The following is a 21297-nucleotide window of genomic DNA, read 5'->3' on the forward strand; positions in this document are numbered from 1 at the left end:
ATCATTCCAATTGGATACGCTCGGGACTGTTTTCTTAAAAATCTTTCGTCTAATTCACCCTCTTCTTCTTTTTCTGAATTTTCATATTCTTGATTCTCTTTGTGTTGTTCTTTGCTTTCAAGAAGCGAAATATCAAAAAGCATTTTTTGGGAATTTTTAGTTTTTCGAGGAAAAGAAGCTCTTGTTATTTTTGGAGATGAGTTTGAAGTCGGTTTTAATTTTGTTGTCAACAATGACGATCTTGTCGTTGTCGTTGGTGTTTTTGTTGATGTTGTCGTTGATGTTGTCGTTGATGTTGTCGTTGATGATGCTGATGTCGTCGGTGAAGATGTTGTCGACATTGATGATGTTGATGATGCCGTTGATGTTTTTGGTTTTGGTGTTCCTGTTATTGTGAACGCGGTCGATTTCGGTATTGCTGACCTTCTCAAACTAAAGATTATCCGAGAAGGTCGCAAACTTTCCTCTTTCCATTTACAACCGGAGAAAACATTGAAAGTGCCTAGATTCGTGTGACAGTTACAAGTTCTTTCAAAGGCTTCAATATTCATGCTTCCGTTTACACTTTTACTACGGTAGAAAATCAGATTGAAGCCCATTTCTTTGATATTCCTGTGTCGCCGAGGTTAAAAAATTTTGGGCAAAAACTGTGCAGCTTGAAAATTCAGAAGTGCCATTTGGACAATTCCATTCTCCACAAATTCGAGAAGAATCCCCATCTCTGCAGTAAAACGTCGCTTCTTCCGGGCAATGAGTTCGGGATTCCACGTAGAGATAGATTTTCTCGTCGGCCTTTTTCCCCTCCGATTCACGTTCCGGACTCGGCCCTTATCATAAAGTTATTGAGAGGTGCCGTCATAATGTTATAAATTAATTCCTCATTAAAATTGGTCGTGACCAGTGGATAGAAAGATTTTTTTTCCGCTGAACCTGAAAAATATCCGCACGGAAAAAAACGGTTTTCTTCCTTGATTTCAAATTAAAAATATATCATATTTGTCACATTTTATTCAAGAAAGAAATATACAGAAAAAATTTTTTGTATTTACAAATTCACTCTTCGTAAGATCTATTTTTTCGTCGGGTTTACGTCGAGTTGACAGAGTTATTTTCGGTTCTTCGTTTTTCATCAAATCGTAGAGCCTTTGAGATTGCACAATTATCATTTTGCATAGTCGGTTTCTTTGGTTTATATTCATTATAAATAGCAATTTTTCGGTAGAAAAAAATTATTCATAAATTACAAAAAGGGTAAAAATAGAGGGATTGAGGGTAAAAAATTAAATTTATCTACAATCGGGTTTGTCAGCGTTTTAAACTCAAATTTAAAATTAATTTTGAGTTTTTGGCAAAAGAGATTTTCATAAACAAGCTAAAAAAAAGTATAAAAATTACAGCTTCTGGCGCCTGGAAAATATAAATAAAATCGAAATGGTTCGTTAATTCCATTTTAGGCAAGGTTTGATAGTGGCGCGATGTGGAATCGAGAGGGAGCGGCTGTTCGGCGCTTCCTTTTCCTGGTTGGGTTGGCGCAAGTGACCAGGGAGGGACACTCGGCGGCTTCGCATACTTTGTATCGGCACTGGAGATTGATCTAAAAAATGGAGTAGATAGGAGGCCAGCATAATCAGGGTCAAATCAAACCTGGGCTCCAGAAAGCTCGCCATGGAATCTGAAACTTTCAAAAAGAAATCGGACTTCGTTGTTTGGCCCTCTCGCAAGAATCTGAACCGTCTCGTCCAGCAAGCAACCAGCCTCAATCATCGGCCAAATCGCCTGACCAGAGGGAGATGCAAGGTCGACGATTTCGCCAGGACTGGCAACGCAATCGGTCACTTGGAGTTTCTGACCAGAGCTGACAAGGGTGGCGTTTGATTGGACGAACACGTCGACGCCGGTATCCATGACTTTCCCGTCCCAAGTTTCGGTGAAGTCGGAATTGGAGAAGATTTGAAGATCACCAGTTTGGGTTCCTGTGAAGAAGAATCAAGTTTTCTGTAGATTTTACAAGGATCTTACCAGCAATGTTGATAAGTCCTCTAAAAGCAGTGAGCTCTGGGTAGAAGTCTCCGTGGAAAACGAATTCGAACTTGGTCGAAACAACGCATTCCAGTTCAACATCGAATTCAGGGACCACTGGGAAGACAGGAGCTTCTTGATTGATCCAGGTCAGCATTCTGTTCGTGAATGTGACGGTTCCGAGATCTTCATCGACAACTTGCGTGGTTCCGCAGTCTCCATATCCGATTATCCATTTGTAATGAGTTCCTAAAAGAGGGTCATCATCTTTGAAGAGACGAAAGGGTCTTACCATTGTTTTCCATAGTCGGAGCGCAGGAACCACCCTTTCCCGCGTTGAAAATCATGTCTTCCTGCTGAAGCCCTCTCAATGAGCAGATAGGGATATCAAGCTCCATTGAGAACTCGCCGCAGGCAATGGTCGACGCATAATTTCGTTTATAACAGGGCTCTCGGTTTACTCGCGTTTCGATATCTCCAGCAGACATGCCTAGAGCAAAAATTACAAATTGATCAATTAAAAAAGTGACATCAATGGTTTTCTATCAATCCTGAATCCCGCTAAATCCCCGAATGTCAATTCTGCGGTCCCTTTATCTTATCTTGCCAGTGCAGCTAGAGGGGGTGTACTTGAAAACTTTCCACTAAAAACGAGATAAAGACACAATTTTCCCTCATTTCTTTGTTTATCGTTGGGATAAAACTTGTTGACCGCAACAACAAAGAGGTTCTGTAGAAATAACTTCACTTATTAGACAATAATAAAAAAAAAAGAAAATGTTACGAATAAAATTTTTTGACAAAATCAATTTCCATTAATGAAGAGACAATTGATTAACGATTGCTCTTAATCAACAAATTATCCTCAACTTTCATCAAAATTGTCCCTTTTTTTCAAAAAATAGTGCTTAGCAATTTATTTTCGAAATACAAATAAAAATGATTTATGGTCTAAATTATTTACCAAAAAATATTTCTTGGAAATTTTCGACCAATCACAAGGCTAAATTCCGCTAACTCGCCAAACAGCAGCTGATCAGCCGCCAAGGCAAAATTTGTCGAAATTTTCAACCAAGATTTTGGTCAAAATTATGGCAAAAAGGCTTTTTCGTTTGCTCTAGAATCAAGCCTTCCTAAAAAGCAGAATAAACTCGAAGTTTGAGACGTTTCATCAAACTAAACATCCAGCTCTTTAATACCCTTTAATCCCTCTATAATCAACCATTTTCTAACAAAAAAAAATTGATGCTCCGTTAGACGTTGAATGTTTTTACAATAATCGAATTTTGAATTCCTCGAGGAGCGGTTCCTACAGCGGCACGATTCTTTATCAAATCAAACAAAACGAGCAGCGCCCCTTAAATTTTAGTTGTAACCGCGCTCACCTTCGTTAAGATTGATGATGTTGGTGCAGACATCGTAAGTTTCGTGATTGCAGGCGAGGATTGAAGCTTGGATCTTTGCTTGCTCGGTTGCGCCGTCTCCCTCCATCATGACGATGGTGATGTCTGTTTCTGGTCGGTTGAAGGTGATCATTTCGGTAGAGTCAAGCAGCTCAGCGGCCATGGAGACGAAGGAAACAGTAGCAGCATCGTGGGCACGATCGTTAGGCTTAAAAAATACAGTTTATTCAGATGCCCAATAATTTCGGTCACAAAATTTCATTTCCCGAGGGAAAACGATATAACACGAAACGTGAATACAGAAAACCGCCGCTGAATAGAATTTGACGTGGTGAGGCACTTGAGCGGGGAGTTGAATTCGCCCATTATTTAGAAACAGGAGAACGTGAAAAAAGCATTTTTGTTGACCATGACTTGGGCATTAAGAAACAGGTGGATGAACCTCGAGAACCTCGGGCTTACCTCGAGAAAAACGTTGGACATGATGTTGTCCGCGCACTCGTTTGTCAGGACGTCGAGGTCGTCGATGATGTCGGGGACGGAAGTGAAGTTCCAGTTGGACACTTCGTGTTGGACTCGACCGTTTCCGTAGGAGGCGGCGAAGATTCTAGCGTCGTAAGTATTTACCTAAAACAAGGGTAAGAAAAACCAATCATAAACATTTTAAAACTAAGCCACTCCTCACCTCAACATTGAAAAAGTCGGCGATATTGGCCATCGTCGCTTTCTGAGCATCATGATATCCTTCGCTAGCGCACGCTGAAATTGTTCCATCCAGCCAGAGCAAAATGTCAAACGGGCACTCTTGGTTGTCGATGCAGGTTTTTCCATCATCGGCAAGACTGTGGCCGCATGGACAGACGCAGATGGGGAGCATGTCTCCTTTGTCGATACATTCGTGGGAGCAACCGCCGTTGTTTGTCAAGCAAGGCGATTCTTGAATTATTAAATTGAATAATTAATTGAAAATAAATAAATTGAAAAATTGAAAAATTTTTTCATTTTTAAAATTTTAATAAAATTAATAAATTGAATAAATAAATTTATTCTTCTTACCAAGATAATCTCTGACACACTCAAATTGTGACTTAGCAAAGTTCCACTTGACCGGGCTCTGTCCTGGCTTTGTCTTGTCCCATTTTTTCTTCGCAAAGCATCGTTTCTTCTTGTTCGGTTCTGAAATTATCAAAGCGTGAGGAATCGGAATTCGCAAAGATTTTGATGCATTTTCGGCAACATCGCGTTGAGTCATAACGATGTGCGGCGAGGATGATAATGATGGACTTACACATCAGGTGAAATTATTCCTGATGTTTTTTCAGGCTTGAACTTTTAGGAAAGATTTTTTTTCAAGAAAGTTCTTTTTTTTTCTTTTGGAAAAACTTTCAGCTGGAACGTGGTCAAAAATGAACCATTTCTTCTAGTTAGAATATCATTTTCCAACCTGTTAAAGTAACATGATCGCAGGCTTTTATCCTCACAGGAAATCCCGTGGAGCAAAAGTGATCTCTGAAAGGTCTGAGATCTCAAGTCTAAGGAAAGAAGCCAGAGACTTTTTCAACTTTTTCATCGAAAGTTGAAGGGCTTTGAAATTTGTTCGTCCAATTTGGCTAAGGAGTTTCGACTCCTCTGCTCGGTCTGGTCCAAATTTTGGATTTTTTTGTCGACAATTCCGAATTTTCCGAGTCGGAAAAATCAGTCGGTTTTGGAAAAAATAAATGGTGTCTTACCGGCTTAAATATTTTTTGATGAGTATTTTTTTTGAAGATTTTCGTTTGTTTATCAATTTTAAAGTGGACTTTTTTGGCCAAAAAATGCCGCTTCGGCTAAAAGGGTTAGAAAAAAGATTATTCTTACCAAGGACCCATCCATTTTTGCAGACTCCCATGCAGACTGTTCCGATTTTCCAACTGTCGTAGCAGAAAATTTCACCGTTTTCAAGAGGCGGAAGTGGATCACAGGCATATTCGGCGATTGCTGAAAAGAAAATCCGTAAGAATCATAATCGTTACTTTGTAGCTTAAATTTTATTTTGTGTAAATAAATAAGAAAGACTTATAAAACCAATGATTTGCATTATGTATTTCAAGGACTCAGTCTTACGTAAAGCGGTTAAGAAGGATGTTTTGATTGAAAATTAGGTGAACAAATTAAGTTTTAGTTTTTTCGTTGTTTTTTTGGCAGAAAAAATCAGCTTTTCAAATTTTTTTTGAGATTTTTTTTTCGAAAAAAGTCAAATGGACAAAAAAGTTGCCGCATTTTTGACCAAAATTTTGGTCGAATTTCAGCACAATCAGATTTCTGCTTTAAGGCCCGTAGGCCAATCAGATTTCAGATAATATTTTTGGAAAAAAAATAAGTTTTTTTCGCAAATTTTCATTGACTCGAAAAGCACGATTTTTTGGGAATTTTTGAATAAAAAAAGAAAATTTGTAATAGGCAATTTTTAGAGAAGTTAATTTTCACAAAATGTGTACGCTCAAGCCTCTTCTTGCAAAAGATTTCTGCAGCTCTTAGTAACCGTAATCCAGCTACTCAAGCCTAAGTGAAAAAGCTCACTTTTCCAAGTGCTTGTTTGAAAAAACCTGTGTGTTTAAAAAAACTAACTCAGAATCCAAAAGTCGAAAAATCTCGAAAAATGAAGATTATGGCGGTTTAGAAACACGTCCCGAGCTTTGGATAATTTTCAAACCTCGGGAATTTTCTTTTAATCTTAGCTGATTAAATATATGTAGAATTTTTAAGGCTGACGCGGGGTTTTAAGCTTTCTTCGAACAGATTATGTTTTCTACTACTCTTTGCGTTTTTATAAGAAAAATTTATCTGGGCGGTAATTTGAAGAAAAAACACCAAAATTGTATTTTTTTGAAAATTTCTCGATACTTCTTTTCATCGTGATACCCATATTTTGTCCGTATGGGGTTAGGCATAAGTTATTATGATTTTCCCGGATTTTTTCGGGGTTGCGTTTTAAGGGTGTCAACGGCCTACCGCCCGCTCAAAACCTTTTATTCGGCCAGTAGGCCGTTCACACCCTTAAGACATATCCCTTAAAATCAAGGAAAACCATTATAACTGATGGTAAACCCCTTAATACTTCCCCATTTATAAAAGAAAATGAGTTTCCGAGGAGTTTTTTTGGTAGAAAATGACCTCAAAATAACTTTATTATTTTTATCAAAATACTTGACATTAAACTTGACAAAAAACTATCTGTAGCCACCCTCTTTTTTGACAATCTAAAAAGAAGCACTCGTTTAATGTCAAAATCAAATCAGTGCATTGTCATTCTTTACTCGTCAAAAACAGCCGCCTCTCGAATTCACGAGAAAATCAAATTGACCAAAAGACGCGTGAGAAGCCTAATTTGATCATGCTTTCTTGACATAAATCTGAACTCTGATTTTTTCGCACGTATGCAATTATTTTTCCTGTCAAATAAAGAACCCCTTCAACATGGCGTTTATCAATCTACTTACGTTCTGGAATCTCTGGAGGGTCTCGCTCAATTGATCGATCCAAGGTCCGGCAAACCCAGTCGGCTGAACAAAATAACATAATTTTTTATTATTTTTTTTATTCAAAACGAAATTTTTGATTAAAATTTTAGTTATGGTTTTTCTCAGTTGTTTATAAAAAAAATACAAAGGGATTAATTTGATAAACAAACGGAAAAAAAAGATGAAAGTGAAAAAAGTAAACATTCTTGTAACAATGCCCGTCCTGCAGATTATCAAGCTGGGAGAGGATTAAAATTAAGATTTCAGGTTTTTCCTTGGATCTTAAATGCTTAGCGTACAGACAAGAAAACTTGATTTTAATTGACTTGATCTTTTTTCATAAGATTTTTGACTGAGATTATCGAAAAAACTTTGATTTAATTTTGGCTCGAAAACCGGAGTAGAAAACCTATGTCAGGTTTTGGAAAGCCTTAATTTCAACCAATTCGATTTGGGCTCTTCGGAACCTGACTCAGGTTTTTAACACAGGTTTTCGAGTCAAAAATTTTAATCGAGAAAAATAGCATGACTTTGCAAAATTGAGTAATTGAGCAATAATTCTCAAAAAAGAGCGGTTTTTGAACAACTTTGTCAAATTATTCAAAACGAGTTTTTACAATAAATAAGTTTTTGCTTGACCTAACGACAACGCTCTATCTTAGCTCTCCATTTCTGAAGAGCGTTTACGTGAACAATTTCAAATTTTCATTCTTACCGGCATTGAGGATGTTTCCATTTGACAGAGTACAGTTAACTTCATCGGGAAAGATGTCTGTGAAGTCAGTCAAGGTTCGGCTTTGGGCGTCAAGAGGATTATAGTCTGATGAATGGGAGGCCTCTTGAGCTTTTGCAGTCAGAAACAGGATTTGTGATAGAAACAGTTTCATATTCTGAACGAAAATTTAAATTTTGAGAAAAAAAAGTTTAAATTTTATATTTTCCGAAAATTCGGAAAGATCTTCTTGTTTTCCCAAATTTCGGATTTAACGATAAGAAATTAATTATATTTTTTTCACAAACAATTTATTTTTTTTTCTATTTATTTTTCATAAAATATAGAATTTGAATTTTAGAAAAATTTTATTTATTGAAAATTTTATTTTTAAATGTATTTCTCAGTAAAGCTAATTCTTTAAAATATTTCATACAGTAAGAATACTGAATTTGCTTTGTACCTGTTCTGTTTTCCTATCCGCGTTCTTGTACAATTCTTAGTCGACTCTCTTTTTCGTATTCGTATTTTTAAAAAAAGGAAATATTCAAAGCACCAACAAAACAAAAAAGAATAATTACAAGGTTTGTTTTTGAATCAAAACGAATTTACAAAAGATAGAGAAAAAACTCGACAAGTAGTGATATGGTCGACCAAAACTTCTGAAAGCTTTTAAATGAGCCAAGAAAACGCCATCGAGCGAACGCAAATCGCCGCTTGCGCGAGATTGCGCGAGGGGGTAAGAGCGCCGCCGCGAGTTTTCACGATGCACGCGCGCGAAAAGACTGGCGCCCGAGCACTTTGGCGAGCAATCTTTCTGTTTTGCTGTATGCAGTGAACTATACAAAAAATATTACCTAGTTGTAGTTTTGGGCGTAAATAAAAGATGATGTACCAAACATCGCGGAACTTGAAGATCATCAGGATCAGTCGTAAATGTCACGAAAGCTGTGTTTTGTATCACAGGAAGATGAGACAAGAAATAAACCCGGTAAAAATGAAGTTCAATTACAATCAAAAATATTCACAAAAAATAAGGGAGTCTTATTTGAACTGTTCAAATAGGGACCCCCCAATCCTTTTGATCGTTTAAATTTGAAGGCGACAGAAAGGGGTGGTGGCAGGAACCGACAAAAAATTTCGACAAATTTTGCGTGGGCGGCTACTTGGCTACCGATTGACCGGTAAACCGAATCAAGGCTTCTGATTGGTTTTCAGCGAATCAAAGGCCTGGATTCAGCTTATCGGTAGCCGAGTAGCAGCCAACTCAGAATTTGTCGGAACTTTTTATTTGTCGGTTTCTGAAGCGACCCCCTAAAAATGGTAAGACTTCAGATAAGTCTATTGGAGTCGTACTATTTTTACAAACTGATATTAGAAATTATCCGATTCTTTTTGTCGATTAATGCGAACCTAATTCAATAAGGGCCAAGAATAAAGTTTGCGTTCTTGATCCTCGAAAGGATCTGTCAAAATAAAAACCTTCGCCGAGGACGGTCCGCTTTCCCCACAACTGACTCTCCATTCTCAGATCAAATAAGACACGTAATAACCGATTTGATTATCAAGCAGATTATTATCTTATTCCAAATCGAACTCAAATTTATTCATAGATTTTTAACTTTTTATATAATTTAATTATTTGGTTCGAAAATGCGACCCAAAAGCTCTGAAAAGGATGAAAAAAGAGTCAAGTGAGGTTAAAACAACCCCTTAGATAATGTTTCCAATCTTTTAACTACGTGAACATCTATTCAAATTAAATTACTAAAAACAACGACCGAAGATCGCGACCGAAGATCAAAGGTTGGATACCAAACACGAGAACAAGATGATCATTTTTTTTCTTCTGTCAATATTTCGTAAAAATGAAAAATTTGATATTTATTGGTTTCTTTCCATTTCCAAGGGCTAGAAGCAGATTTGGGGATCGGAGAGTTACATATTTCCGGATTACAGCTATCTTTTCAGTTGTTCAGGTGAACTCCAGGGCTCCAGCAAAGTGTTATCTTTTTTTGGGGAGTCAGACGATTATAATAACTCTTAAAGATTGAATAATTTGCTAAATTAATCAAACAAACTTAGGTACATTCGTATTCTAGAGTAAAATCTAGAGTGCAAATTGCATTTTGATTTCATTTATTGCATTTTGTCGAAAATTCTTAAAATTATAGACTCGAATTCTTGCTCTCAGAAAATTCGAAATTTCGATCCCTTTTCTACCATAATTCGATTTTTTCAACCTCAAGAAATAAAATAAAAGCTTATTCTAGCGCCTCGATAATATTCAATCAAAACTAAACCGGCAAGAAAGATGAAACCGTTCGAGGATGATTATGTCCATTTTTCTGACTTTTTGAACGATGAATTACAGTATTGAATTAATTAAGACTGACATAAAGAATAACTTAGAACATCAAAATTGGGTGAACATACCAAAAATGAACTTCATGTTGAAAAGCCGTTATCAAATCAAAGCCGCGGATCGAACTCGTGAGAACTTTCGGCTGCACGGCTCTGTAATTACATCGTTTTTATAGATTCGCCGCCAATCGAATTTTTTAAGAGGTGATGGATCAAGATATTATAGATTTCGCCCAGTTTCTCGGCAGCAAGATTAGGCTGAGATTAAGGGGGTAGCACCGGGATTGACCGAATTTTATATTTTTACGAATACGGATTATGATTGCTTAAAAAGTCACGTGAACAACTTCATATATAATTTTTGAGCCAAAAAAAACGTGGACGTCAAAATCCAAAGTGGATAATTGCCAATTAAAATCTTGAGTAACCGTTTATTCCTCCAACCAGTCTGGCAAAAATCATAACCCGGCTTTGAAATCTTAATTACCGCACTTATTCAGTACACAAGCCGAAATTAAGAGGTAGGTTTATGAGTCATGACGTAGCCTTTTTTATTAAAAAGAATTGCTGTTATTGTCCAGCTCAGTTTTTGAACTTGGCCAGATTCAAAGCGATTTTTCAATAACATGAAATCTTCCTAAGGAATCCTAGTTCCTCTCCCGCTCGCGAAAATTGCGAAAGTCAGTGGTTTCTATAAATATCCTACCTGTGTATCACATTTTCATCAATGTCATAATCCGGTAGTCGGGGGATAGATTGGCTAAAATCCGTTCATGGTACTTCTTACTCCTCTTCCAGATCTCACAAGATTGCGCTTCTTATCACGCCGCTTTACAAAATATTCCTCTTGTAATTTTCTAAGCAACTAAACGAGGGCCAATAAACCTCAGGTCAAAGAGGGAATAAATCAAAAAACAAAAGTGAAGGATGGTGCGAGGGTCATGAATTCGCACTTTTGATTATGACGAGAGCTGACAAAAACGTCACGAGATAAAGGCGATAACGAATTTAAGAACCAGTGTTTTATGTCTTTTTTTTGATGACATTTGTGGTCATCTAACATCCGACTCATGAATCTTATGAAATTAATGAAAAAAAATTTCTAAAATTTTTTTCCTGAAAAACTATTTTTCTCTGACTAATTTTTTGATAATCAATTAAAGATTGACTTCATAGAACATGTCATCTAAAAGGTTATTTTAGAAACAGTACTGACTTTCCGAGCATTAACACTGGCAATTTTTTTCTCGACCGTAACAACAAAATTTTTGATCGTCGCTTATGAAACAAATCCTCTTTATTCTCAACAATTGCCGTTGCACTTAACCCCTCGTCAGTCATAATCCGCAATCGACGCGTAAGTTGCTAATTTTTGCTCAAATCAATTTCGCCCCAAATAAGTGCAGAATCTTGGTAACCAAAACAGCGACAAAAAGCCGGGGATTTGTAAATTTTGACATGATCTTGTGGAAAAACCAAAAACATGATCTCTTACGTTTTCTTCCCCGAAATTCATTTTTTTTACATTTCGATTGAGAAATGTCCATTCAAAGCTGAAATTCTTAATTTTTTAAAATTGAGAAGCTCGTTTTTAGAATAAAGGCCCTTTATTAAGAAAATTGTTCAGAAAGGTTCAAGAAATTAGAAAATGCATTCCAGAGCGCGTTGAGGGTGTTCAATCGAATATTTGACTAATGGGACAGCTAAGAGAAATTATGTTCGAGAAGAGGGAATTTTATAAGTTTGTTTTTAACTTGAATCTTTGATGTAACGAGCTGTGTTCTTGATCAAAGTTATCTTCGCAAATGCCAAGAACTTGATTCTGATCGCGAAGAATCAAATGAGTTCAAAATCATGTTTTTCGCGATGAATTACCGAGGAGGTGTCAGGAACCAAGGAAATAATCCCGGCAAATCTTGCGTGGAATTTTTTAACCAATCAGAAGCCGACATTCGGCTTACCGGTCAATCAGCAGCCGAGTAGCCATCCACGCAAAATTTTCTGTGATTTTTTGCCGAATCGTGACACAACCCCGAGTTACCTGTGTAGAAACCCTGAGTCAGGTTCTGAAGAGCTTAAATAAAAAGCCGCGTAGCGGTTTCTCCAGTAGAAAAACAAAGAATTTTTTGATGATACCTCGAAGACGCGGCTTTTTATTCAAGTTCTTCAGAACCAGACTCAGGTTTACTGCACAGGTTTTCGAGGTAAATTGAGATCTTCTTTTTGGGATGGAATAGTTGATTCATAATTCTACTGTAGTTAATTTATTATACGTCGTTTACGTGTGAGCGACATTTGGTGAAACCGCCGGTAATAATCTGTCTCAATAATTGGTCGTGGTGAATGAAGGAAAATGTTGAAAAAAGATTTCTTCAATTGCGACTTAAAAGGTGAACTTTAAGGAATGATTCCTCAAAATTTTAATTCTGGTTCTGAATAATTTGAAGAGGGATTTTCACTCCAGTAGCTCACCTTAATCAGACGGATTTGCGATCTTGGACAGGGGATTAAGGCGAGCGTAAAAGTTGCACAAAAGTGCTTTAATAGGAACTCCATATCTCCGGGGCCTAAGCATCCTCCGTGCGAGATCCGAAAAGCGCAATCGGTCAATGTCGCATTTTTATCAAGCCGATTTCCTAGAGCAAGAAAAGAAAGCTTAAAAAATAAAGCATTCAGAGCATTTTCTTTTAGACTAAACAAGATTTTTGAACGAGAATGGATAGAAAATGAGCAAAAAAGCTGTAACCATGGTTTTCTCTTTCCTGAGTCAGGAATCTAAAAAAGCTTGAATGAAAGCCGCTAAGCGGCTTTTCTAGTAGCGAAGCCGCAAAGCCCCTTTATTATTTTCAACATTTGGCAGAGCATTTTTGCGGCTTCGTTCCTAGAAAGCTTGAACTCGGCTTTTTTCAGAACCCTGACTCAGGATTTCTTTTTCGGCTGCCAAGCCCATCCCCTTTTAGAAACTGTCGAATCAGAATGGGATGAGGTCAAATAACCTCAAAAGGAGCTCTTTATCAGCATATTTCTCTTGTTTTTATACTAGGGAGAGGTGAAAAACCGAGATATAAGTAATATCATACTACCGCAAACAAGAGCGATATAGAAACATTTTTACAACTCGTTGCGAAAATTTTTCGACGATATTTTTCCACTTAGACCACGTTTTGAAAATTTTAAAAGCTCGTAAACTACATTTTATCTTTTCCACGATTTCCGAGCCTGGGCCATCCATTAGCTGGGTTTTTGACCGAACATGAGCGGCTCATTTTTTCTTATCTGCCTCGTTTCTTCATGATCTTTACCTGGCAAACGAGAATCTTTTGATTTTTTTGCAACGTTATTGATAAGAAACCTTTTTCCAAAGATTGCATGAAATGACTCTTTTTTCGACCACGTTTTTTTCGCTTTTTATTCTCCTTACTGAAGCGTAATTTTTCAAATCCGCATCTTCTTCATATAACATTATTGCCTATCTTATCGAAATTCATTTTCAATTACTTTTTCACTGTAGAACAGGGGCATTTAGGAACTAAGATAAGATTGCGGCTGTGTTTTCGAATTTGTAGCAAAACAGTCCTTGAATAATTGAAACCAATTTACCCAAAAACAATGAAGACCCGCGGTTTGATGAGGTCCAACTGCGTTCAATTTCTTTCATCTGATATGAATTTATATTCATAACAGCATTTATTCTAGCAGTGGTGCTAATTCAATCAATGAAGATTCAAGGGAAAAAGCTGGGTAAAGGAAAATAACGTGGGGTGAGCTTTTCCGATGGGATTTCTTGCAGCATCCAATTTTTTTCTTTTCAGAGTTTTGATAAGATAACGACGCAATCTTTCCCAGAAAATTTTTGAAGAAACACTTTCTCGAAAATTCTTTTGTTAATGAGTTTTCGTCATGACAAAGAACTTCATGTTCAATTTGAGGACTTGACCTCAAAACTTATCTTTTCTTGGCAACACCGCAATTTCAAGTGACGTTTCCAACTCAGTTTCCCATTTTAGAGCTCAAAATTTTAGAACCTTGACATTCAAAAAAACGTGAGTTCGATGTTCAATAATCTCAAAGTCAAAAAGATGACACGACAAAAGAATTTCCCGAAAAAATGATGAATATCAATTTTGGTTCTCTCATGGTTGCATCACTGATGCACCATAAATTATAGTCCATAATTTTTAAGTCTACAGACTATTGGTAAGACAGTCTCCATATTTCGTTGTTTTGAGCATCAAAAAATTTGTACTATTTCGTCGTGAGCGTTTTTTTCTTCTCTTCTCTCAAAGTTGAGTAAGAAAAATTTCAAGATGATGGCTTGAGTTGTTGACAAAACAAGAGAAGATCAACAGAGTCAGAATAAGCATGGGACGTTGTTTTATTTTCATCAAGTTTCAGGGTCTAGCGAAACATAACTCAGACGACCTGTTCGTAATAAGCTCCCATCTGGCCTTTGGAGCACTCGTGACAGAAGAAATTTGTCATGCAGCTCAAACACCAGTCGTTTTGTCCTCTGTCAATATCGAATCGTGCGCGGGCTCGGGCCTGAAATTAAAAGTAAAAGGATACAAAAAGAAATCGTAAAAAAACTAACTAAGAGGCATCGATACCAAATAAGAATCTTCAGCGTGACAACAAAAATGCACAAAACAAGCAAGCCGTACTCATCAGGAGAAACACCATTTTCATCAATGTACGAGTTCCAGAATCGTACACCCATGAAGATGAACGAAACTTAGAAAGATTTTTTATAATTCTGAAGAAAGATTATCTTGGAGAATACATACCCGCAAGAGGAATACGGAGAGAAAACAGGTATCGCTTCGCTAACTCTGGTCTCCCTTGAAACTTGTAGATTTTTTGCTCAGCTATCGAAGAGGGCATCTTAAAAAGATAGTTTTTTCGTTCAAAGATTGGAACATACAAAGAACCATTTCCAGTAGCCCTCATTGAAGTCCAAAAGTCCTTTCTCTTTGGGTTGGTCAATCAGAGGAACATCATCAGGAGACTCCATTTTTTTTGAAAAAAATGAAGTGAAGACTTCTCTGCTTCGTTAGTGCCGTCATGGTTGTTAAGATTAAAAAGAGCTTTTGTTTGTGTTTTTTTTTCTATTAAACGATGCTCATGAACTCAAGCTATTTTCCTAGAGTAGGATATAAGTCGCTGGAGCGGGAAATTTTCAGGTATTTTTAAGCAATTAAGCTTACTACAAACATCACTTGGACCCGCAAAAACGGAAGGCGCAAGCCTTCTTGTCGTTCGCTAAAACATCCGCTCGCCGAGGAACGTTTGAATGTTCGCCGGATTATGGCTCTCAGCTATCTTTTTCAACCCTCTTAGCATGTTGATAATGAAGGAAGGGGATCTATTTGGGTGCAGACTTAGGGCTGCTAATTGAAGTGAGGGTGAGGTAAAGCGTGGAATTGAAAAGAGCGGGATATTATACAACACAGGAGAATTTGAAAACCGCGGGTTTCAAGGTTAATTTATTCGCAGGCAATCAAGTTTACCGTGGGCATCCGCTGGATTTTGATTCCCGGTCGCAGGTTTTTCTCAAGGTTAAATGAGTCTGCTTGTTTTTTGCTCAAAAAGGCAGAAAGACGACATCTTATTGGCTAAGATAAGTAGCAGCTGCTTCTGATTGGTTGGCACAAAGAAAAATGGCTTCTTATTGGCTTACTTCTGATATTTCAAAAAATACATGTTTTTGCTCTTTTTCGTGTAATTGAAACCAAAAGTTACCGTCGCCGTAACTCATGAATCAAATTATGCACCTTGAGCCGCGTGCAAAGACCTGAGGAACTTCTAAGACGTAAGAGCTCAAATCGATTATTGAGCATCACGCTTCAAATTTTCATCGAGTCAACATCCTCTGATCTCATTCCACGTCTAATTTCTCACGTGTCTGCGGTCTAAAACGAATAAAAAGAAGAAAACTATCGTGCCGAAAAAAGGGGTTTCTTTGTTATACCCCGATCGGAGGGGTCTTTTTAAAACGACATAAGATAGTGACGCCCTTATTTTCTCAAAGAGAGAAAGAAAAAATCGCGATTTTAATGGAAAATTTGGCTCTTGAAAAAAACGGTTTTTCGATCCCCACTCCCTTAATTCCTCCGAGAGGTCTCTAGAAACGGGAACAATGATAAGAGACCGGTTGCACTTGGAACCCGGTAGTTTTTTTACAAATGAAACTGCCAAACTTGACAACGAGCTCAGCAAATTACTCCTTATCGCCAATTGCTTCATGGTATCAGCTACAGTAAGAGTCCCAGAGAATCTTTTACTGTTTATCAGGTTTTTTACGTGAATAGAAATATTTGCAGTGAAAATAGCCAGGAAACTATTTGACAAAACAAAACCTCTCAAGAAGGGTTCGACTAAAGCACGAGCGTATAAGAACGGAAAGGATAAAGTCATCAGGGAAGCATCAATTTCAGAATTACATGGACGCGTTGTTTACTCGTCGCATAGAGGATCTAAAATGCCAAATTCTGTCATTGTCAAGATCAATTCGGCAAGCCACATTTTTTATTATGTTCTTATTTTTATTCTTGGGTTAGTGTTTGCAAACGCCAATCAATTTCTTGCAGCTGGCACAGCTATGCATAGTGTCTTTGAGACTATCCATATTGTATGGAATCAGGCAGCAGCCAAGCCAGCATCCGATGCAGACGCAACCAAGAGCGCCCATGAGATTTCTCGATCCAGAGACTTTTTTAACGGTAGACATTCCTTCATGCCCACAGCTTCGGCAGATACAAATCGTTGACTCCCGACCAAGAGTTCTTGGGTCCGTTGGTGGCTTCTGAACAGGCTGGGAAGAAACTAGAAATTTCAACTTGATCATCGTGTCATTATTCAAATGATCTTTACCGGTATCAAAAGTAGAGTCGTAAGCTGGATTCTGAGCCATCTTTTTCTTTCTCTTTATTCTTTGCTGAACGAATAACCTCAAATTCTGAACTAGTTCTATGTTCGCAGCAGGATATTATGCGGCAATTTTTACGATTTGAAAACTTATTAATTTTGTGAAAAAGCTTAGATCTTCATTTTCTATTTTCATCACCGGCGAAAACACGTCATAAAACTTCGGCTAATTGTGATTTTATCGTATATTTTATTGTAAAGAATGCGGGACTCAGCATTTTTAGCTATTCGAGCAACATCCGTTTTCAAGCGTATTTTTGTTGTCAACCCAGCTAAGAACCTAGAAATCATATTTATGCGGAATATTTTGCTTTTCCGTTCCAAGAACTTTCACGAAAATTTGGAAGCTCAAATCTGGTCTCGGTTATGATGCAAATCTTTGCGTCAATTGCGCACGTGTGCGTCCTAAATTCAGGGTGATTTTCTGGTGAACTGCCTGAACTGAATCAGGAGCGCGGACAGGAGGCCAAAAGGGATCAAAAAGACACAGCTGCGCCCGATGACACTCGCCACGCATAATTGGCGCCGTGGATCTCATTCTTTACTTTGCATCTTGTACTCCTTGCATTCACTTTCTACAAATTTAGGTCACAAAAACATGACGACACATCGAAGCTTCCCGAAATCGACTTTTAATTCAGTGTATGAACAACACGACTGCATATTTTACGGATATTTTTTCTATAAATTTGTATGGTGACACCCTTATTTTCATTTTTCATTCATTTTTAATTCGATTTTTATCTGAAATCTTACAATCGCAAATAAGGGTGTCATCAGACTAGAGACATAAAATATTGTTTTACTTATCACGTGACCCCGAAGGACCTTTTGGAGGACTTTTCTCCTGGAAGACAAATATTCCTGGAAGAATATTGAAAAAATTGGTAAATATACTGACACCCTTAATTTTTTTCCTCGATTTTATCTGAATTCTTAGTTATCATTTAAAAAAATGAAAAATAAGGAGGTCATCAGACCAGAGTTCGAAATTCCCGCGAATTTTTGCGGGTGCGGGGGAGCGGGAGCAAGGTCGAAAATTTTTCGCGGGAGCAGGGGGAGCGGGAGCAAGTCCAAAAATTTTGCGCGGGAGCGGGGGCGGGGAGGAGGTCTAAAAATTTTGCGCGGGAGAGGGCGGCGCGGGAAAAAGGCCTGAAAATTTGCGCGGGAGCGGGGGGCGCGGGAAGGATTCCCCCTCTCTTTTGCTCCCGCGGGAGCCCGCGGGAAAGAAAAATCAACGTGAGGGCTGGTTTAAAAAGGTCTTCACTCAGGAAGAAGCCTGAGTCAGGCCCCTTAGATAATTCGACAATTGAGAAATAAAATTGAAAAAATAAATAAAAACCATAACAAAGCTAAGAACATGAACAATATTAATTTCACATTGAATGGTGGTGGGTGGGGTTGGGGACGAAACTAAGATTGATCAACTAAGACTTCCCCGGCCTTTGTCACTGGGCTCGGCAAACTGAGCTGTGTAAAAACCTGTTACAGGTCCTGTTTCCTGTTTTTGGGGAACCTGTCTGAGTACCTGTGTAAAATCGGGGGGAAAATTTATCTAATGCTGTTCCTGTTCCTGTTTCTGACTAAAACAGGCCTGTTTTTTCCCGCTCAGGTCCTGACCATAGACAGGTTCCTGTGTAACCTGGTCAAGAACTGCATAAATCAGGGAAGATGTTTAAAGAAATCAATAGCGAAAGACGTATAATTTATATAATATACGGTATAAAGAGTTAACTAGTCAAAATAACCGATAAATTCGCGTCTTTTTGTTTTCTTTTGCAATATTTTTCACAGAAATATCCTGTTTTTTGGCCTGTCTCAGGGCCTGTTTCCTGTTTTCTGACCTGCTCAGACCTGTTTAGGCAGGCCCTGACCTGTGTAACCTGTTACCTGAGCTGTGTAAAAAAACCTGCCTGTGTACCTGTGTAAAATGTGGGACAGAATTTTTTTTTCCTGTTCCTGTGTCTGTTCCTGACACAGGTTGCCGAGCCCAGCTTTGTCAAGCCCCTTAAATTTAAAAACCTTCTTCCCCGCTGCTCCCGCAGCCCCGCGGGAGCATTTTTGAGTTTTCGCGGCGCGGGAAGGGGCGGGAAGAAGGCGGGAACGAACAATTTACGGCGGGAGCGGGGGGGGAGGGGGAAAGATCACGAGAAAATCATGAGGGAGCGGGGGGGAGGGGGAAAGAATATCCAAATATCTTGGGGGAGCGGGGGGCGCGGGAGAAATTTTGCTCCCCCCCGCTCCCGCGGGGGCTCGCGGGAGCTTGCGGCGCGGGAAATTTCGAACTCTGCATCAGACTAAAGCCATATTTTAGAAAATAAGAAAACTCAATCGCGGTTCCCTGTATTGAACGCAAAAATTTTTAGTGAAAATATTTAATAAATAAACTGTACCAAAGATAGTAAACGGTATGTTCTTTTCGTCGTTGAGACTGTTGTTTCTCAAAATATAAAAAAAAAAACAAAAAAATCGCCATTGCTTGAAGCGAACAGCTCAAAAACGCGAGGTGCGAGATAAAAAGCCCGGGATCAATCGCAATTTTCTTATCACCACTTTTTAGCGGAAGCAATGTGAGAAAAGGTCTAAGGAGAACAACTCGCATGCCCCCTGATTATAGCAAATTAGCGGGGATAACGTAATTTTGTAATTCCGTCCTCTGGTAAAATTATTTCCCTCATCAAACTTTATCTCTAAAAGAGCCGCTAGAAAATTCCTAGAGGGTGAGTCGACAAAAAAATCTCGACAAATTTTGCTTGGGCGGCTACTAGGCTGCTGATCGACGAGTTCGCCGAATGCCAGCTTCAGATTGGATGAAAATGTCCACGCAAAATTGGTCGGCATTTTTTGTCGGTTCCTTACACTTTCCCTCCTATACGGGGGCTTCTACAGAACAAGCCCACGTTCAAAAAATTTTCTAGTGTTCTTAAAACAAAACGTTTCGAAATTACAGGGATGCCTTTCCAGCTGATCAAGTGTCTTCTTCCAGATAAAACGTGCATAATAACAGTACATATCTTCAGGAAAACTTCAAGGCGCTTTCAACCCACGTTTTGGAGTCCAAAATTTGGACCAAGTTATGATAATACAACTTGGCCGTGAAATAATAAATACGAACTTTGAATAGAAAAACGATGACGCCGTTAATTTAGAATCACTCTCGATGACATCAACTGGGCTCAATATGGATTAGCCTGGGACTCCCGGGAGTTTTCGATTTCCGATGCAAATGATGAGTTCCCTGTGCCCGTCCAATCGACCCTGATTTTCCGAATGATGAAATCGAAGTCTTGTTTATTGATGCTGATTTTATTGGAATTTATTGATCAGGATCAAAAATTTTAGCGACAGATTCGTAGATGCCTTTCCAGTCGACGGATTGAACGCCTTCTTTTGCTTCTTGGTACATGTTTACTACGCCCGTCTGAAAAATATATTGATTCGACAATGAAATTGACGGTTTTGAAACCAAAATTGTAATTGTTGGTTTACCTGAAATCGCTGATAGAATTCTTCAAGATCTGGGCCAGAGTCAGAGCCACCAGATTTCATTGAGCGGCCAATGAGTCCACTAAGACAGTCAGACGGAACTGTATCGTAACGATTTCCTAATGAATAAAATTAAGAGAAGCCATAAATAAAAAAGGATAATTAAATTATGTATTTTTTGTGATTTATTTTTATTTGGAAATAAAAGATAACGGCGATAGTCATGCTGATGGTGAAGTTGACAAGTGAAAAGAACTACGTTACCGTTCAATATATCCTGACATTCTCTGGAAAGAACTGTGTGTCCTTCATCACTGAAGATCTCCACGAACTCGTCAAAATTGCAAGTTTCTTCGATGCATTCTCGCTCCAAATTGCCTCCCCAGAGCTCTTCCAGCGACCAAGCCCCTGAAGCTCTCCGATTTCTTTTCCAAAGAAACGCAAGAGCTTCGTCCTTTGGAATAATCACGGATGCCGCGATCGCGAAAAGAAGAAGAAGAACGCTCCTCATTTCGCCTTTTCTGGCTTTCTCTCTTTTTTGAGAAGGTGTTTGTTTGAGCTTGATTTTATTTGGCCCGAGACTTCTATTTATAATGGGAAACGCAGCAGGTGATGACGAATCGAACCAAATCACGTGGGCTTCCTGCTGAGCATGGAAAATTAACGAAAATATGCTCTCAAATCCAACTGTTTCTTTCCAAGACGTGAAATTCATTATGAAAAAATGCAAGAATAAATCAATCTTAGTTTCATCATCCTTTTTCTAAAAAAATACATCACGCCAGGCTGGACAAATCGAATCAGTTTCGTTCTATTACACCCGTTACCCCTCCTGACCATGAAACGCATGTTGCCTGGCTGGTGTGTTTATCCAGACAGCCAACGTATA

At 38.3% G+C, this 21297-nt stretch overlaps 3 protein-coding genes across 3 annotated transcripts; all 3 read right to left on the reverse strand.

Annotated features, from left to right (window-relative positions):
* Positions 1-990: 990 nt before the first annotated feature.
* Positions 991-8261, reverse strand: LOC145702281 (uncharacterized). Its single transcript, XM_081779501.1, has 12 exons — positions 8098-8261; positions 7638-7812; positions 6902-6964; positions 5280-5399; positions 4479-4598; positions 4108-4358; positions 3885-4049; positions 3405-3630; positions 2312-2509; positions 2020-2268; positions 1645-1973; positions 991-1594 (listed from the first exon to the last, which is right to left on the reverse strand). The coding sequence occupies exons 2-12, from the start codon at positions 7807-7809 to the stop codon at positions 1451-1453; spliced, it is 2037 nt and encodes a 678-aa protein (XP_081635627.1). The 5' UTR covers positions 7810-7812; positions 8098-8261; the 3' UTR covers positions 991-1450.
* Positions 8262-14357: 6096 nt separating this feature from the next.
* On the reverse strand, positions 14358-15082 carry LOC145704600 (uncharacterized). Its single transcript, XM_081782058.1, has 4 exons — positions 14920-15082; positions 14783-14879; positions 14590-14729; positions 14358-14540 (listed from the first exon to the last, which is right to left on the reverse strand). Exons 1-4 carry the CDS (start codon positions 15007-15009, stop codon positions 14412-14414), a joined length of 456 nt encoding a protein of 151 aa, XP_081638184.1. The 5' UTR covers positions 15010-15082; the 3' UTR covers positions 14358-14411.
* Positions 15083-20222: 5140 nt separating this feature from the next.
* Positions 20223-21000, reverse strand: LOC145704369 (vitamin K-dependent protein Z-like). The gene is made up of 3 exons (XM_081781819.1): positions 20673-21000; positions 20412-20527; positions 20223-20343 (listed from the first exon to the last, which is right to left on the reverse strand). Exons 1-3 carry the CDS (start codon positions 20917-20919, stop codon positions 20239-20241), a joined length of 468 nt encoding a protein of 155 aa, XP_081637945.1. The 5' UTR covers positions 20920-21000; the 3' UTR covers positions 20223-20238.
* Positions 21001-21297: the final 297 nt, after the last annotated feature.

Source organism: Oikopleura dioica, chromosome PAR (assembly GCF_907165135.1).
Source record: "Oikopleura dioica chromosome PAR, OKI2018_I68_1.0, whole genome shotgun sequence".
Taxonomy (NCBI): domain Eukaryota; kingdom Metazoa; phylum Chordata; class Appendicularia; order Copelata; family Oikopleuridae; genus Oikopleura; species Oikopleura dioica.

Coding starts and splice junctions, on each gene's coding strand:
- LOC145702281 (XM_081779501.1), bottom strand. CDS start 7,809: ATGAAACTGTTTCTATCACAAATCCTGTTTCTGACTGCAAAAGCTCAA. Junction 5,400..6,901: donor CCCTCCAGAGATTCCAGAAC/GTAAGTAGATTG, acceptor TTTTCTTTTCAG/CAATCGCCGAATATGCCTGT. Junction 1,595..1,644: donor GCGAGCTTTCTGGAGCCCAG/GTTTGATTTGAC, acceptor TCCATTTTTTAG/ATCAATCTCCAGTGCCGATA.
- LOC145704600 (XM_081782058.1), bottom strand. CDS start 15,009: ATGGAGTCTCCTGATGATGTTCCTCTGATTGACCAACCCAAAGAGAAA. Junction 14,730..14,782: donor TCTCCGTATTCCTCTTGCGG/GTATGTATTCTC, acceptor AATCTTTCTAAG/TTTCGTTCATCTTCATGGGT. Junction 14,541..14,589: donor TTTGGTATCGATGCCTCTTA/GTTAGTTTTTTT, acceptor TTTTAATTTCAG/GCCCGAGCCCGCGCACGATT.
- LOC145704369 (XM_081781819.1), bottom strand. CDS start 20,919: ATGAGGAGCGTTCTTCTTCTTCTTTTCGCGATCGCGGCATCCGTGATT. Junction 20,528..20,672: donor ATGTCAGGATATATTGAACG/GTAACGTAGTTC, acceptor TTTATTCATTAG/GAAATCGTTACGATACAGTT. Junction 20,344..20,411: donor AATTCTATCAGCGATTTCAG/GTAAACCAACAA, acceptor TATATTTTTCAG/ACGGGCGTAGTAAACATGTA.